This window comes from Phascolarctos cinereus, unplaced genomic scaffold, assembly GCF_003287225.1.
Source record: "Phascolarctos cinereus isolate Bilbo 61053 unplaced genomic scaffold, phaCin_HiC Scaffold_4;HRSCAF=312, whole genome shotgun sequence".
Lineage (NCBI taxonomy): Eukaryota > Metazoa > Chordata > Mammalia > Diprotodontia > Phascolarctidae > Phascolarctos > Phascolarctos cinereus.
This window is the reverse complement of record NW_027555847.1, coordinates 592,228,918-592,247,851: the sequence shown is the minus strand read 5'-3', so window position 1 is coordinate 592,247,851 and position 18,934 is coordinate 592,228,918. Positions and strand designations below refer to the sequence as shown.

Genomic DNA, 18,934 nt, shown 5'->3' with positions numbered 1-18,934 from the left:
GCAGGAGCTTGTTTACTGATTTACTTATTGATATTCCTTATTTCAGTTCACAACTAATAAACTATTTTGTGAGGAATACACTTAACCAGGATATATTTTGTATATTTGTTAGGAAGTATACTGTGTCCAAATAAATTATACACTTAATTGTTTTCATGAAAACAAGCACTTAATCAAAATACTTAATCAAAATATGGATGACAGAGGAATGGTGTTGCAGGAAAAATGTTTACTTTACATAGGCTTGAATTTGTTTCCCTTTAAGGAATCAAGGAGGCCATCCTTAGGACTTGGTTGGTCCCAAGGACCAGGGATATAAAAAGCTCTTCCTCTAAAACTGGAGGTCTGGGGGTTTGACCTAATTCCCACTGCCATCCAGGAATGCCCTTATGTCCCAACAATGCTATTTCAGGGGCAAATGCAAAGAAATAGTTTTCCAAATTAGCAACTAAGAATTACAGTATTTTTGATTTTATTATAAGATGATTTATTTCTTTTCAACAATAGTTTTAATTGATATCTTTGATTTTACATTGCCTAAATTTCCAGAGGATAGGAAGGTTTTTACTACTATGGAACTCAAGAGGTTACATGAGAAGTGTAAAATAGCAACTAAATGAGTCATTAAAATAATGGTTAGTGAGGATATGGTCTAATGGGTAGCAATCTTGATCTTTAGCTTGCTACAGAGTTCGCCGAGTTGAGGAGCTCATAGAAGGTTTGCTTTTGCAAAGCCAGTTAAATCAGTGAGAAGCCCCAGATGGGAACTGTCTTTGTTTCTTTCTAAGTGGCTAAGGGGAGGAGTTCTGCATAGTTGGCCCCATAAAGATGAATTCCCTCTGTAACTGGTTCTCTAATAGTATAAGTAAGGAAGGAGGTCAAATTCTTAAGAGACAGTTCGGGTAAACTGGATTCATGCCATCTCCCACACACTCTCTCCTCTACCCCCATGACTAGCTTGCCTTACAGGCAACTAGGTCCCACCTTCTGGGTAGGGCTCCACCTGAGTAGTGTTAAGCTCTAGCTATAGGTCTCCATAGCTTTGTGATCTCACAGGCGTGGAAAGATTAATTCATGAAACTCACTTGTTGAAATGTGAGCAGGAAATGTTCAAGCAAACAGAAGCTTAGGGGATGAAAGGAAGATACATCATGCACTGGGAAAATCTAATTCATGAAATTCATTTGTGAAATTCAAGCAAGAAATCAAAACAGTTTAGGCAAAAATGGCTGCCCTCAGAAACAGAATCTGGGAATGATAGGATGAGTTATCATGCATAACAATATATGAGGGTAAGTAGAGGATAATGATAACCTCTTCCAAGGAAGAGCTCTAGGTGTGACTACTGAAACAAGGTGTTGAAAAGAAGGAAAGAAGGAGATAAGTCCACTGAAAGGAGTGTCTCTGCTCAGGTCAAAGGTAGGTGGAAGACACCCTATTTGGGTCACAATTCTAGCGGTTGATCAGAGCAAATTTCTCATAGGAATGGATATTATGAATTATTGGGTGTCAGAATCTATGTGTACACTAACAGTAACTTTTATGGTAGTTACTGTGTATAGAGCCAAGTCTTAACTTGTCTAAACTATCATGTGAAGTTCATAATAAATAATATAATTTCCATTTTGGGGGAGATAAAGAAGATTGGAGTATTTTGTTATGCTAACTCCCTTTATGATATCTTGTATGTCCAAGGAAGAAGGCAAATATGGTATTTAGAATCTTACAGTAGGTTATCAAGAGCTCAACAAAGCTGATATTTACAGCCCCTTCCAATCCTGTTACCATGATAGAACAGGTAGCCCACGCCCAGGGTTAGTGGTATTGGATGACTGAACTCACCAATGCCTTTTTCCTCATACCAGTGGCTGACACATTTAGGAGTAGTTTTTAAATGGGAAGGGGAGTTCATCATACCTTCCTTCCTCAGAGTTACTTGAATTTTCCTTCATAATGCCACAGTTTGGCATGTAGAGACCTGAAATAAGCCTCATTTTCTAAGGACACTTATGTCTGCCCTTATATTAATGTTATATAATACTGACTCTGCTGAATGAGACCACAAGGGCAGGGGCCCGAGATCAGATGATAGCTAATACGAAGGATAAAGATAGGAGGTTAAAACTAAGAAAATGTAAGGTCCAACCCACTCAGTTATGTTTTGGGGAATGAATGATGGATGAATGAATGAATGAAACTATAAACAATTATTAAGAGTTAGTTAAGCACTATGCTTGAAATACAAACACAAAAGCAAAGACAACGAATTTATATTCAACTGGGAGGTCAATTCAAGTAGAAGAGTTATGGCTAGGGATGGGACCTGAAAGTTACAGAACAGTAATAGGGAACTGTGGTAACAGGAGAGCAAACTGATACAGTGATACAGTCCAAACCAGAGCAATGGCAGAGTTGATTTGATCCAGCTCTTTATTCGAGAACTGGAGAAGGGGAAGGGGGAAAAGGATTGCAGCTGTTTTGGCAAGACAGCTGGCAAGGATGTGAGAAGATGGCTCAAGAAAGGGGAAGAAAATGAAGTAAGGTTGGAGTTTTCCTGAAAGGTTCAGGAGAGGCAGGCACAAGTCAGGACAACAATGTCCAGGTTCTAGAAATGAAAGGGCTAAAATATACAGGGCATGATCTTTGGTGTGGGCATCATGATGCTGGCAAAGGTTCAGCATATCATGATAACTGGATTAGAGAAGTACAAAAGCAAGTTCTAGGTGAGGCTGAAGTCATGGACTGACACAGGAAATGAGGGGGAAAATTGCTTTGATCAATAGTCAACCCTATGTCACTGGTAATTCTTATACAGAAGATAGAGATGTGAAGACAGTTGAAGAAATTTCTACATGGGATGGAAGTATGCCTGGATCACACCTCAGATTCCTTACAACAAGGTTCTATAACAATTGCATTTATTACCATGTATCTCTATATTAACTTAGAGAAAAGAAAATGTCATCTTTAGTAGCACTTAAGAGAACTTTCCAAGACCATCATCCAAATTTCTAAAAAACGGGTAAGGAAAACAGGTAGGGAAAGTTACGAGTAACAGACTACAAAGAATGTGGTCTACCTCCCAAGAGCAATATTATGATATAAACTTGAGAAACACAAAAATTCTCACACTTACAGAATAGTAATATAAACAAGGGGTTGACCTGCCTACCATTTTTAAAAAGTTGAGCCTGTTGTTAAAATACAAGTCAACAACTATTTACTTTGTGATTTGACTCTAAACCTTTCCAGCTTCTCATACAGAATGAAATTAAATATGTCAAGTTGAGAAAGATATGAATTTGTGTAAAAATAAGAATTGTTAGTTTTAGAGGAGGGATTAAATGAAATAATCATCAAAGTACAATCACCCTAAAATAAAAAGAAAAAATTAAGCTATGCAGGGATAAATTGTGTTTTATATAGACATTGATATTGAATTATGAAATACTGAAGTGTGGAGACAACATAGCTAACCAAAAGTCAGATGCCTCAGCTTTTTAAGAGATAATAACAGTAACGACATTTATGCAATAGTGCTTTAATGCTTGCAAAGTGTTTTTATAAATGTTATCTCTTAAACAGCTAATCATCCTTCTTAATTCAAATTTATGAAGTAAAAAAAAACAACTCTTCACAAAGCTTGCCTTCCCCCCCCAAAAAAAACTTCAAGTACTATAGTGCTGAATCAAACACATTTTTTCAGTCAGTCATCATGTATGTTCTTATATGTATGTGGATATATGTACACATAAATATTATATACCATAGTCTTAGCTCACTTACCTTTCTTTTTGAGCAGTAAAAATCTTGCAGTCTGAAACCTGATTTACATATAGCCATGTATATATGAAAGAAAAAAGTATAAAATATAATGACCACAGGAAGATTTTTAATAAGTTTACCTTCTTCAAGAATAGGTCGCAAGATAACAAATGGGATCTCTTGCAAAGGTTCCATGTACTTGTGTCCAGCACTAATAATCTTTATCTGGGGTAAACACAGAACAAGGGTTCCTGGCATGCTGGTTTGTCCATGGTACCAACTTCTTACTGTTCCAGGGATATCACCAGATACAATTGTACTTGGGGAAGGCAGGCTGTCATTTGGAATGAATACACAACAGGATTGTACTTCAAGCTGGAAAAACAAAAGGAAATAAAAATGTTTCAGAGATTAGGACTCAGACTAAATTTTTTAAAAAATGGACTTATGATACCTTTACTAGAATAAACAATGCAACACTACCAAAGAAATCTTAAGTCTTTATAAGTCACATTTACTGGGTTAAAAAAAAATACTATGTGAAAAGGTGCTGTTTCTGTCTATAAACTTGATCAAAAGGGCATAGCCACATAAGCTGAAAATATATCTGCCTTTCCACAACTCTTTCCAAGAAACATGATTGAGTTAGAAAATGTGCTGGCAAAAAAGGTGAGAAAATCCTCCTTCTTTTGCAGTTCATTAGCTTTTGTTAGCACCAGCTAAGGCCTTAGAGATGACTAGCATTTTATATGCTGTTACTTTCTGAAAAGATTTATTTCGATGTGAATTCTTCCTTTCCTTTGTAGTTTACAGACTAAAATAAAAGGGGAAAAGGTCCAAGCTCAAACTCTAGCCAGTCTGAAATGAGTAAATCCTTTAGTTACATATTGACATGCTCACTATAAACCAGATATTATATACATTTGTGTGGGCATTTTTGTCCATGTATATACAAATAGCAGTGAATGAAGCAATAAATGAATAAAAAACTATGTCTTTTGTCACCCTTCATGTTGGGAACTATGATATGAATTCATGTGAAATTTTTCCCCTCCCTCATTTACACAATACAGTTACTAAGTCTATGGAAAATTTCTGATAATTTTGCCAGACCCTTGGTGACCTTAAGCAAGGCTGACTAAGCCCAAACCAAGGACTGAACTCATCATGACTTCTTAATTCGGAGGCAATGTAGACTAATGTCTGTTAGTCTTAGTTGGCTCTTGCAAGTAATACTCTGCACCTGGATATCAAATAGCCTCAACAGCTTGCACACTTGAATGCTTTGTTAAGAAAATACAAAATATGTTTGTTAGTTTCTTCTAAATGTTTTGGACATATGATGTTATTTAAGGATGTGATAAAAACAAAATTGGTTTGCTGCTTTATAACTCAACAATGCCTGATAAATCCTCAAATATTCTGGGAATTCATATCAGTAATGGGACCATATTTTCTGAAAGATAACTAAACACAAAATACAGGGATACTCCTCCCCTTGGGGCAAATATATTCCCTCATGAGAGCAATAATGATATGTAATAGGGTTGGAATTCCTTGATACCATAAATAATTTGCCAGCCTGGCAAATAAAGCATAGATATTCATCTTTACTTTAACATTTCTGAGCAGTTTTGCTTAGACAAACTGACATGAATTCACTGAAGAAAAATCTAAGTAGAATTCTGCAAAAATAAATACATTGTTACATGAAGTCTGGGCTTGTTTCTTATTCCAGCACCATTTGAGTTAGAAGATGAAATTAATTATGTATCTGATAAGTGGTTTATTGATCCAAAATCCCAGAATGTATTTTATTTATACTGGAAAAGAAATGACTCTGTCTTCTTACAGATGTGTTACATTTAGATTTTTAAACATGGTTAAAATTATACAGATTTTAAAATGTACACAAAGAGCATTTTCTCAATCAATAATAGTTGGCACTAAAGACCAATAATAATAATGATGATGATGCTGACAAAGTTACCACTCTTATCAAAAAAACTTATTTAAATATATACACACACACATTAAGTAAACTCCACATATATAGATGATACCTCACAGCAATGTATAGATGACCCTGGGTTCTTGAAGTTTCTGCAAGTAAAGGTAGATCTCTACTTAGTTTAAAGGGTTCAAAGGACAAAATCAGTGACAGATTACATACAAGTCCATTGTTCAAGGACCACTCTGACTAAACTCAAATCAGCTCCAAGGCTGCAAAGCCATGAATTTTTTAAGCACAGCAACTCTCAAAGGCCATTTGCTAGGTAATAGAGGGGTACAACCTAGAATGGTGGAAGGATCAGCCCCAGGAACGAAATCATAGCAACCTGAATTACTAAAACACATAAAAGACCTATAGGTCTTTGCTGATTAAAGGCATATGTCAGAATCAAAGTTGTATAAAATACACTATAATCACATCTATGATATTCAAATTTCATCAGTTTGAGAATAAACTACTATATCTACTCAAACTGTGTAAAACATGCAGAATCCATAGTTTAAAAGAGATATCATACAGTTTTAGAACTACAACAGATGAAATATAATAGCTAATGTTTATATAGTGATTTAAGACATGCAAAGAACTTTATGCATATATTACATAGAAGCTAATTTATGTACCTTCTCTAATTAGCTTAATCTCAGTCGAGAAGGCTAAAGAACAGTAAAAAAAAAAATCTAACCAGTTGAGTAGTTATTAAATATAAGATGATATAGGTAAGACCCTGAGCAGTATTATGGATAAAGAGCTACCCTTGAAGGTAAGAAGACCTGGGTTCAAATCCTGACTCTGATACATATTGGCCGTATGATCCCAGACAAGTAACTAACCCAGGGTCATATAGCCAATATGCTCTTAGGCAACCTTCCTTGGCAGCCACAGTTTCCTTAATCAGAAATTCCCTATATCAGTGAAATAACAATTCTAGTCCCTATTCCTATCCCTGCTAGAATTTCAGAAATAATATACAGTATATTTTAAAAATCAATTGCCTAAGAAAGAAATACTTAGTTCACTGGAATGAATTACATGAATGTATAGGAAATAGCAAGTATAAATGACAACTGAATAGATTTAAAAAAGCAATAGGTCCCTTTATTGATGGGCTAAGAATCTCTATATACATAATCCAAATAGTTCAAAGTCATTATTAGGTTACATTAATAACCTATATTAAAGCTATCATATAAATCTTTTTACACTTTTTAAATAACTGCTAAACTGTATGTCTAAAATTGTGGTTTAATGTAAAATGTTGAGTGATTTATGTAACTGAATATAAATCTACAGCAGTAAATCTTGCATTAATGTAAGGATCTGACAATCCAAGGGAAAGAAAATGAAGTAATCTGCCAGTAAGAAGTCCTCAAGCCGGGGGTCAGATCCTGTTCATGGAAACCATCTGGTTGGGACCCTCTGAGCCACACCAAACACAAATGATCTTTTAAAAAAATATCCTATTCATTAATGCATCACAGCTGCACTGAGTGTTACTTCATTTTTCCATGGCAACATCCTTTCTGTTTCAAGGATCTTATTTCAGTTTTGGTAGCAACGTGTTCTTTTGCCAATATTGAACACATTCATGTGTTAAAGAGAAGGAATTATTACAAATTCTTGAAATAGAATCACCTCCTATTTTGATTCTTATTATGTCAAGGGCTACACATGTGAAGTATCATCTATTTATGATGAACCAATGAAATAAGAATTATTTTGTCATCCAATTTTTAAAAGTGAATTAAACGGACTGAATTTACTCTGAGTTCTTACTAATTTATGTACAATCTAAAAGTTAAGTCTCACTTCATTATTCTCCCTCCCCCTATACTGTACCAAACCTTTTACCCCATCCCCACCCCTCATTCAGAGCTAGGTAGAATGAAAAATAAAGTAATATCTTGCTGACATTTTCTTCTAATTCAAACCATCCACATCTTCAACACAATAGACTTTGAAGAGGTGGCAGATTTGTGCAGGAGGTAAAGAAGTTTCACAGATGGAAGTCGTAGTGAATTACTTTGAGGGCTATACGAGCATCAGGGAGCTTTCTTGAAGCTGATAACTGGTGAAGTAGGCATGCCTGCAAGGCAGTTCTTGGGTGTTAGTGACAAAACATAGAAACAAGTTTGTGTACGAAGGATGAAAGATCAATATTTCTTTTTCCTGAAGGAAGGAATCCAAGTCAATAAGTATGTCGATGGGGAATCGTTTGGGTACCTCAAGCAGAGGCAGTGTTTCAGGCATTTGAATGAGGATTCCCAAAGAGTGTGTGTTGCCCCCTCAGGAAACCTCTATTTAGGAAACTGAAAAGGTGATAGGGAAAGGAGAAAATAGAAGCAGCTGACTCCACTTGTTCCAACTGGGAAAACTGAAGACAAACTGAAGTCCGATTGCCATGGAGTGATTCAGCATTCAGGAAACTGCAGATAATAACATGGCACAGCTCTGAGTCCATGAGAGACACCGAACAGGAAGTGGAGAAGACAGGTGAGGAAGAGGAGAAGCAGGAGGTGGAAGTGCGTGTATGGCATAGAAAGGGAATTTGAACTTAATGGCAATTAATTATACATGTATCCTCTATCTCACCTTGTTGTTTTGGGAAAAGCATTTCCTTGATTTCGTGATGGCTCTGATATTGTTAACTAGGTACCCTCTATCTCCAGGATATAATTGCTCCTCTGGGTTTTTTGTGATATTGCTCTCTCTTGCTTATCCTTTTATTTCTCAATATCATTTGCTGGATCATGATGCATGTTCCACCTTCTATGCATGGATGTTCCCCAGGGCTCTCTCTAGACCCTCTCTCTCAATGATCTCAAGAGCTTCCATGAGCTCAACTATCATAACTTAGAAGATATCTCCAAAATATAACTATCCAACCCTCCTGAGACATAATCCTGTGTCAACAAATGCCTTTTGGACATCTCCAACTAGACGTCCCACCAACATCTTAAACTCAACATGTACAAAACAGAATTCATTATTTTCTCTGTCTAAACCTAACCCTCTTCCAAGCTTCTCTATTTCTGTCAAGGACACTGCAATGGAGACATTCTTAACTCTTCATTCTCCCTTACATGAGTGCCAAGTCTTGTTCATTCTGCCTCTACAACACTTTTCACATTCATCCTCTTCTTGCCATAATATGGTCTCTACTCTAGCTGAAGCCCTCATCAATTTTCACTTGGACTGCAACAGCTATACTCAGAATTTATAACCTATATTCTTCTCTAATTCATCCTCTGCCCAGATGTCAAATAGTCTTCCTAAAGCATCAGGTCTAACAAATCATTCCCCTATTTGGGAAAATTCAATGGCTCACTATTGCCTCCTGTATAAAATACAAACTTCTCAGGGTAGCATTTATAGACCTTCACTAACTAATTCCAAGCTATCTTTCTAGTTTTATTAGTCTATTTCACATGTAATACCTGTAGTCAAATCGATCTACTTGCTTTGCCCCAAACTCAGCATTCCATCTATTCTCTTTAAGCTTTTGTAGAAGCTGCCCCACACCTAGAATCCTTACAAATGCCTTATAGAATCTCTAGTCTCCTTCAAGGTTCAGCTCATGTGCTACCTCCTACAAGAAACCTATTATGATCCCCGTAATTGATAGTGCTTTCTCCCCTCACTCCATCCTCCTTAAATGATGAGTCAGATGCTTACCTGTTTACATATTATATCTGCACAGCAGAACATAAACTCCTTGGGTAAAGAGGCTACTTTTCAATTTGTGTTTTTATTCTTAGTGCCTACTACAAGGCCCATAAGCATGTCCTTAATGAGTGTTGGTTACATTGAATTTGCGAAACCTTAAGAGCATTCATTGAGTTATTAGACATATAAAGAAAAAAGTAAGACTTGGAATCAGGAGGGACAAGGGTTCAAATTTCTATCACCAATATTTAGTGTTTGGCCACTGTGAAATTACTTAAAGATTAGGTCTAGGCTCTTTTTTTGATCATGGCTTTCAGACTGTCCAATAATTTTTAAATTATCTCTCCTGGATCTATTTTCCAGGTCAGTTGTTTTTCCAATGAGATATTTCATATTTTCTTCTATTTTTAAAAACTATTTTGGTTTTGTTTTATTGTTTCTTGATTTCTCATAGTCATTAGCTTTCATTTGCTCAATTCTAATTTTTAAGGAATTACTTTCTTACCTCCTTTTCAATTTGTCCAGTTCTACTTTTTGGACCTCTTTTACCATTTGGCCTAAACTGTTTTTTAAGCTGTTATTTTCTTCAGTATTTTTTTGTGTCTCCTTTACCAAGCTGTTGACTAATTTTTCATGATTTTCTTGCATCACTCTCATTTCTCTTCCCAATTTTTCCTCTAACTCTGTTGATATTTCAAAATCCTTTTTGAGCTCTTCCACGGCCTGAGATCAATTCATATATTTCTTGGAAGCTTTGGAATGTAGGAGCTTTTGTTGTCTTCTTCTGAGTTGTGTTTTGATCTTCCTTGACACCAAAGTAACTTTCGATGGTCAGAATTTTTTTTCCTGTTGTTTGCTCACTTTCCAAGCCTATTACTTGACTTTTCAGTCTTTCTTAAAATAGGGCTCTGCTTCCAGGGTGGAGGGCACACTGTCCCAAACTTCAGAGATTTTGTGCAGTTGTTTTCAGAAATGCTTCTAGGGACCTGTAAATTTTCAGTTCTTCCAAGGTGGTATGATCTAAAAAGAGGTGTTTACTAATTTCCTGGCCTATGCTCTGGTCTGTGAGTAACCACAAGCACTCTTTTCTGCCCTGGAACTGTGAGGAGGGTCTTTTCTTCACTGTGGCTGCAAGCTCTGGTGGGCTCGTGCTCCTGCTCACCCTGGGACTGTGAACTGGTACTGAAACCTGGATCTGATTATAGGTATAGGAACAAAGTCCTGCCCCTAGTTCTAGCAAAGAGAACCCTGTAATCTCCTTCTGACCAGCTGCTTGACCCTCTCCCCACCCCCTTATCATCTGTGGACTGAGAGCTCCAGAAGCAGCTGCTGCAACTACTGATTCAGTAGGTCCCAATGCCTGCTCCTGGTGTGCTGGGGTCAGGTCTGTGCTGAGGCAGCCTACTCTGGACCGCGCTCCTCTCTCTCACCCTGGTTCAACATACCTTTCCTGCCTAGCTTCTAAGATGTCTTGGGCTGAAAAATTGTTTTATTCTGTCTTTGTGTGGGTTCTGCCACTCTAGAATTTTTTTAGAGTCAATATTTAAAGGTATTTGGAGGGATTCAGGGGAGGGCTCGGGTGAGTCCTTGCCTTTACTCCACCATCTTGGCTCTGTCTCTCGTGGCTATTTTTTATAGATATCTAGTACATATTCTGCTTTCTTCCTCAATGAGTTCAATGACTGGCTCAAAATCTTTCAATTTTCTCTCCCATATTAACGTAATTTAATATACAAATTGATATGTCACCAAATACCTTAATAAGACCCCAGTTCCCAATCTACTCACTCTTCTCCTCTACCTCAGATACATAAAATGATATATATTACACCCTTGACATCACCCACAATTGTTCCACTTCTGTGTTCATGACCTTGAAAATTTCTTTATCTGATAATAATCTTTTATTATCTCTTCTTTCCCTTTGTCTTCTAAGCCCTAACACTGTATTTTGTTCTTATTATGACCTCCATTCCCTTCACCCCTAAGTTCTTTCCAAGCTATCACTTCTGGACTAGCTACACTACTTTTCTGTTCCTATTTCAACCCCTTTGTGAGTAAGCAAACAACTAACATTTATTAAGCATTTATTATGTGCCAGGTACTGTGCTTTACTAAGGACAGAGGTAAAACTAAATATTAAGAATAAAGAAAGGTAAAAACTGTCCTTACACCTTCAAGGAGCTCACAATTTAATGGAGGATAAGTACATTGGTTCTTGGGTCCCTAGCAAACCAACTCTAGTTTCTCCTCCACCCTTAATTCCCTGGGGCCCATGTTCTACTGCCCATCATTCCTCCTCAAGCCCCAACACTGGATTATTCCTACCATCTATCTTTTCATGTTGCTGAATAGAGCTAGAGGAAATCATAGAACCATGCTGACCGGACACAATACTAATTTATATTATTTAACCTCAACTAGGACTTCAGAGCAACAAAGCAAACATACTATTACTGCTTTAACTGATATTCTATCCTACTCTTCTCACCATCTCCTCTAAACCTTCTCAACTTCCCTCAAACCTCCCACCACACTCTTTCCAATATTCTTAGCCAAGGAATTACCTTTATACTTTAAAGGAAAAGTTGAAATTATTCAGAGGCCTTCCTCTTCTCTCCTCTCCTCCTTACTTCATATCACTCAGACATCCTCCTCCAATATTTCTTCCCTCATTCTAGTCTCAAATGAAGTAGAGGGCCTTCTTGTCAGAAGAAACATGTCTACATGCACCTGTGATCTCATCCCCTCCTGGCTTCTCTGGCAAATTGCTTCCACTGTCATCTTCTCTCTTATTTTCAGTCTCTCTTTCTGTACTACTGGCTCCATTTCTGCTGCCTATAAACATGTTCATGCCTCACCTGTCCTTAAAAAACCCTCTCTTAGTCAGACAATCTTTCTTAGCTATCATTTATGTCTTCCCTAACTCCATGGCCAATCCTCTATCCACTATACCATGCCACTGTAAGAACCCAATTTATCTTGCTGAACTGAATTCTACAGACCAGTGTGATGCAATAGAAGGAGTGCTGGATTTGGAGTCATAGGGCCTTGGTTCAAAGATCCTCCAAAATGAACCTAAACCTCAACATCCTTGATACCCAGAATCCCTGGGGAGCTAATTCTCTCAACTTTGGATCTCATAAGCTAGGGTCCAACCTAAGTGATTAATGACTCAGTGAATGCAATCTAGCCTGCTTAGTCAACTTTATCTATTAGCTATTCCCAGACACCTGATCAGGCTTCACCTTAACATCCCACTCAGTCAATAAACCTAAGCAATCTTGTCATCTGCCTACTGCTAAATTAACACTTCTCCCCCTCCCCTTTCCACTACTTGTGAACATAGTAATAAATTTTTTTTAAATGCCATTCTTTCTGGAAAGTGAATGCCAATTGGCTGCCTTATTTATGTATCAACTCTCAATCCCTATGACTCCTTAGACCAAAAATTTCCTTCCCTGAATGTGTTGTTTTCTGTTAAAATGAAAGCTCCTGGGTGGTAGGTACTGATTCTTTTTGTATTTGCATTCTGAGCAGTTAAAACACAATTCCTAAAAGATAATAAATGATCATCAAACATTTTTCATTTATTTATTTATTTATTGTTGTAGCAGTAGTTGTTTCTATTTGAGAAAACACAACTAACTTAATGATTACTCAGTGTGACCCCTGAGCTTTCAAAATCATCTCTACAGCATAAATAAGTGGCTAATGGCCATAGGCTTTATGCCAACTTTAGAAGTTAGTAAGGTAGAAAAAGCCTTGAAGAATGGTAAAGGCATAGGTACAGAACAAATGAGACATCCTGACAAAATTCTCCAACAATCAGAAAAGGAAGAAACAGTCAATAAGCATTTATTCAATATCTGTTGTGGGCAAAGCATTGTATTCTAAGATATACTTATAAGCCTCCATAAGCTCCCTCTCAAGAATAAGTAACCTGGAATGATCATAAGATGTACTCATATTCATATAGGACAAGATATTCGTACCATCTTTCATATAAAGTCAAGAAGCTCAAGTGTGACAATTATAATTTTCTGGTAAAATACTGATGATAGTACTACTCTTTTTGTACTACAAAATATTCAAACCACACACTTCTGAAGTGGAATGGGGATGAAGCAGATTACCAGGCCATATGATCTTTGTAACTTAGGAAATAAAGGAAAAGTGTGAGGTATGATTAAGTTCCTATTAATCTATATTAAAAAAATTTTAAATCCAAGAACGTAGTTTTTAAAAGTATGGCTTGCACTAAATCTATTCAAGAATATTTACAATATATTAAAATAACCCATTTCAACAGTGTGGAAGTTCTTTTCCACTAAAAACCTAATAGGTTGTATAGCAAGTTGGTTAATGTCTCTCTGCAGACTATGTCCTTCTATTATAAGCAAAAAAGGCCAGAGCTTACAAAGTGCCCATTTTGGCTGCAAAATTAGCTTTCCAGTTACTTTGATTCCAAACATATTAACTTCCTCAAACTTCCACTAAAAGAATAATCCTTTGATGATTTTAAGTTACGATGCTCTAAGTTTTATCTGATCACAACTCCAGGCTTTTTGGTTCCATAATTCTATTTGTAAAAGATCTATGAACATTAAAATGGCTTCAAGAAACCTAAGAATTTGGGGATTTAGATTTCAGTAATATGATCACAGTATATTTTTTCTTACTGTTAAAACTTTACAGAAATATACTTTTTAATCTGTAAATATCTATATGGTACATTTCATCAAAAAACCAAATATTTTAAGCCATTTTTCTTGGATGTCTTTGGCTAGTTCCACTCTGCAGATTTACAAAAAAGGACCAAAATAACTGATATACATAATGTTCATTTATATGATCATTTCTCAAAACAGTCAGAATTTTAGAAGTGAAAGGAACCTGAGGGATTATTTAGTTCTACACCTTCATTTTATAAGACAGGAAACTGAGATATTAATCAACTTGCTGTAGTCACATTAAGAGCAGCAGAGCTTGTCCTAAAACACAGGTCTCCCTATGATGTTATCCTTTCTCAGCCTGTTATTAAGATCTCCATTCTTGGCTGGCCGCAATGAAAAAAACGAAGGAAAAGAAGGCAGTAAAGAAAAGAGAAAGAGAGGGAAGGGGAGGGCAGGTGAAGAGAAAGAAAGGGAGGAACAGAAAAGGAAAGAACTCTTGCCCCTTTCTCAAATTTTATAACACCTGTCTTCAAAAAAGAAATAACAAAGACTTGTCGGTCTTTCTGCTGGTTCTATTTCCTAACATTCCACTGTAAGCTAAATATCTTAAAATTCTCATTAAGTACTTAAAGACATTTTTTCTTCCTTGGTTCCTCTCAGAGGTGTTTTATATGGACAATAATTCTTGTACCTCTTTGATAGAGATCCTCTTTTGCCACTGAATGCTGAATATGGATTATAAATGATAATGAAGTGACTGGACAAAGTGGGTCGAATGTCTGCAATATATCTAAGGCTCAGGGCTAGGGAAAAACAAAAACAAAAACAAAAAACTGTACAATATCACCACTTAGTGGACCATTAGCTTGATTTGGATTTTAATGCTATATTGATCACATAATCTATCTGCAAGTCACCTAAAAGAAGCCTAGCTTTTTTTGGCTTGGTTTTTCTACCATCAATCAGAATGCCATTCAGGTAAAAGAGCCAGTGCTTTCAGTTCTGTTTTGTCAATGGAAACCTTCGGCTTACATACATAATACTGTCTTTGGTACCTTACCTTGATCTATTATCCTCATTGTAATGTTTGATAACACTATTTAATTAGATTTTGTGTGAGTGTGTGTGTGTGTGTGCGTGTGCATGCGCACACGCACGCACACATATATACACATTTCCTTTGCTTGTCACTAACATAAACAATCTTGAGAATTTCTTGTACTTGGAATGTGTTGAATTTGAAGAATTTCATGGAGATATGAGACAGTATAATACTTCAGAACCTCTACCATGACTACATAAATAAAATCAATAAAAATATACTTTTTACCTAACATTATTCCTCAACAGAAGTGCTGAGAGTAAGCCTAATTGTCAGAGATATCTATATGATCATGGAATAATCTTTCTTTTTTGAAGGGTACAGTGAGAGGGGTCAGCCCTTACCCATGGTTTCATTAACATAGTGTGGGGAATCCTTTCATATTTATAAACTTGCATTTCATCTCCAACTTGAAGACTTAGAAAGTTGCCTAGGACACTGAGAGGTTATAACTTACCAATGGTCAGAAGGTTAATAGGTACAAGAAAAAAGATCTGAACTCAGGTCTTCCTGACTCAATGCTGAACAATTTTTGTTATGCCATATTGCTTCTCTGTTACTCCTCGAAGTAACTTTAAATATTGTTAAACATCTTAAAATAAACCTATTTAGCTTTTAAAATTAAAAGATATAGTAGCGAATTCAAGGTTAAAAAAAAACAACCAAGATATTTCTTTAATTCATTCTGAAATAAAATCTTCCCTAAGCAACATTTTTAGGTACGCTAATATTTGACAGCCTTTTCTTCCTCCTCTCTTTTCATTTTTCAAATCCTACACCCCAAAAATATCTAGGATAAACATGGTAATTTCTAGGTTCGTTAGCATTTTGTTCTCCAGGTAGTGACCAGGTAGTGACCAGGTAGTAATGTATGTTTCCTTGTCCACAAATTCAGACCTATAGGTCTTGTATGTCATATCCTCAATAATTCTGTTAAGCTGATTAATGTGTTTACCCCTCTTTCAATTTGTATTTTAACAAGGTCTTTTCAGAAGTACAATATTTTAACTTGTAGAAGAAAATTGATTGAACAGAACCAATTCTTCTACCTACCTATAGCGCTAATTCTAGCAATAATGTAAGTGAATTAATAATAGTATTTCCATAATGTAAAACCTTTCAATCACACTGCTTAAGTGTTCTTGATAGAGCAGGATGGGAAAATTCAATAAGAACATATCGGATATGGGCAGGGGAAGAAAGGGATGGGAACTGGTTGCTTGAAAATCAAACAGGAAGTTAGTTAACAAGCATTTACTAAGGACTTACCATGTTCCAGACATTGCTAAATTCTGGGGATAAAAAAAAGGGGGGAAGAAATAGTTCCTGCTCTCAAGGAGAAAATGTTCTAATGGGTCTCCTCCTCCCAGCACATAAATAAAGATATCTAGATGATATATGCAGAGTAGATGAAGGCAATCTGAAATTAACAGCTAGGGGACTGGTAAAAGCCTGCTGCAGAAAATAAGATTTGAGCTGAGTTGTCTTTTTTTTTTCCCAGCCAAAAATAAGGTTTATTAGAACATTCATCATATTGGGCAGACTCTTAAGCAGTCCGAACATTAGTGAGCTATTGGCTATCTAGCCAATACAAGAATTTGAACAGTGGCTAGATTATAAGAATGTGAGCATGTGGCTAGAATTTAAGAATCTGAGCACCTTAATGGAGACAAGATGGAACTTATATACAGAAAGACTGTGGGAGGGATCTAAGAGTGGTCAAGTAGTTTGGGTGACTGGATGGGAGTGGCCAGTAAACTGAGGTGAACAGAACTCCTGGGACCTGGACCAGGTGGCCCAGGGAGAATGGAGCCTAGCTAGGATTAAGGTTGGGAAATGGCTGGGGGCCATAGGGCAGTAAAACAATGGAGGGCTAGACTAGGTTAAGGGTAACAGAGAATGGGGAGATTGGGTGTAGCCACAAGGAAAGGCCAGTTGATGGGATTATAGCCTCAGGCAAATGCCAGAGATTTGGCCATGTGGGAAAGTCCAGGGTTCTTCCTTTTTGGGGGGTCTAGCTCCCATCCTCATCATTCCCCAACTCAAACAAATGGGACCTAAATTCTTTTGGGGTAAAGGGCAAAGGTCTTGGCTTCCGAAACTGCCTCCTGATGGCAAGGGGCATACAGCTATCCCTGCCTTGAAGGGGTCCGAAAGAGGAGACTGACTCAAACCAAGCACAGGGTGCATCCAGAAAACAATGGGGGGATGGGGGGGGTGCGCTCAGACATTGGCTGGTACCTCCTGTTTGTTACCAACTGTAGGTGAATGGCCTGTAGTCTGGGAGACACAAATCTTCCAGTCTTGGCTGGTGAAGAGCCTGGTATTAGGCAGTTTTCCCCAGTGCAGGGAACCATATTATAAGATCTAGAGGCTTGGGGGTGCTGGGACCCTAAGATCACAACACACGGGTCCTATCTATCTAAAAGAATTCAACCCAAGTCTTCTTTCAGCCAAAGATAAGGTTTATTAGAACATTTGTCATACTGGGCAGACTCTTAAGGAGTCTGAACATTAGTGAGCTATTGGCTAGATTGTAAGAATCTGAGCCTTGAGCTAAGTCTTAAAGGAAACATGAGAAACTAGGAGGTGGAAATGAGGGGACACTATTCCATGTATGGAAACAGGCTGTACAAAAGCACAGAGATGGGAGATAGAGACTCAGGTCTGAGGAACTGAAAGTAAGCCAAAGTAACTTGATTGAAGCATATATGAAGAGGGGATACAAAGTGCTCAGAAGGCTGAAAATGCAGGCAAGATTATGAAGACTTGAAATGCCAAACTGAGGACTTTTTTTTTTAAGGCAGTTGGGGTTAAGTGACTTGCCCAGGGTCACACAGCTAGTAAGTGTCAAGTATTTGGTCGGAGGCCGGATTTGAACTCAGGTCCTCCTGACTTCAGGGCTGGTATTCTATCCACTTCGCCACCTAGCTGCCCCTTGAGTACTTTCTATTCGATCCCTGAGGAAACAGGAAGCTGGAACTCCTCGAATAAGAAGGTGACATGGTCAGATCTGTGCTTAAAAATAAACTCATCTGCTGAGCAGAACCAGGAGAACACTGTACACAGTAACAGCCACGTTGTGTGATGACTTACTTTGACAGACTTAGCTCTTCTTGGCAATGCAAGGATCTAAGATATCACCAAAAGATTCATGATAGAAGATGCTATCCACGTACAGAGAAAGAAATATGGAGTCTGAATGCAGATAGAAGCATACCATTTGCTCTCTTTTTTTTTGTTTGTTTCTTCTATCTTGTGCTTCTTCCCATTTGTTCTAATTCTTTACAATATGACAAATGTGAAAACATGTTTAATAAGAATGTATATGTAGAGCCTATATCAGATTGCATGCCGTCTCGGGGAGGGGTGAGGTGAGGGAGGCAGAGAAAATTTAAAACTCAAAAGTTTATGGAAGTGAATGTTGAAAACTAAAAATAAATAAATTAATTCAAATCATCACCATCATCATCATCACCATCATCTAACCTTGGCAGCTGAATGGAAGATGGACTGGAATAGGGAAAGACATAAGTAAGTGAAATCAATAGGAAGTCTACTGCAGTAGTCCAATGAAGGAACAAAATGATGGGGAAAAATAAGGGGAAACAATTTGGAAAATGCATAGGAGAGTGAACATTCTAGAGGATGAATCAGACATGGCACAAACATAAAAGAATATCCTTCTTAACTGAGCAAATGTATAATGAA

General features: G+C 37.1%; 1 protein-coding gene across 2 annotated transcripts in view; it reads right to left on the bottom strand.

The window, feature by feature from the left end:
* VPS13B (vacuolar protein sorting 13 homolog B) overlaps nt 1-18,934 on the bottom strand; it is a 1,028,583-nt gene that overhangs the window by 532,366 nt on the left and 477,283 nt on the right. For both annotated transcript variants that reach the window (XM_020969175.2, XM_020969189.2), the window contains exon 23: nt 3,906-4,140. In XM_020969175.2, coding sequence (XP_020824834.1) covers nt 3,906-4,140 — 235 coding nt within the window. The remainder of the gene's footprint in view (nt 1-3,905; nt 4,141-18,934) is intronic.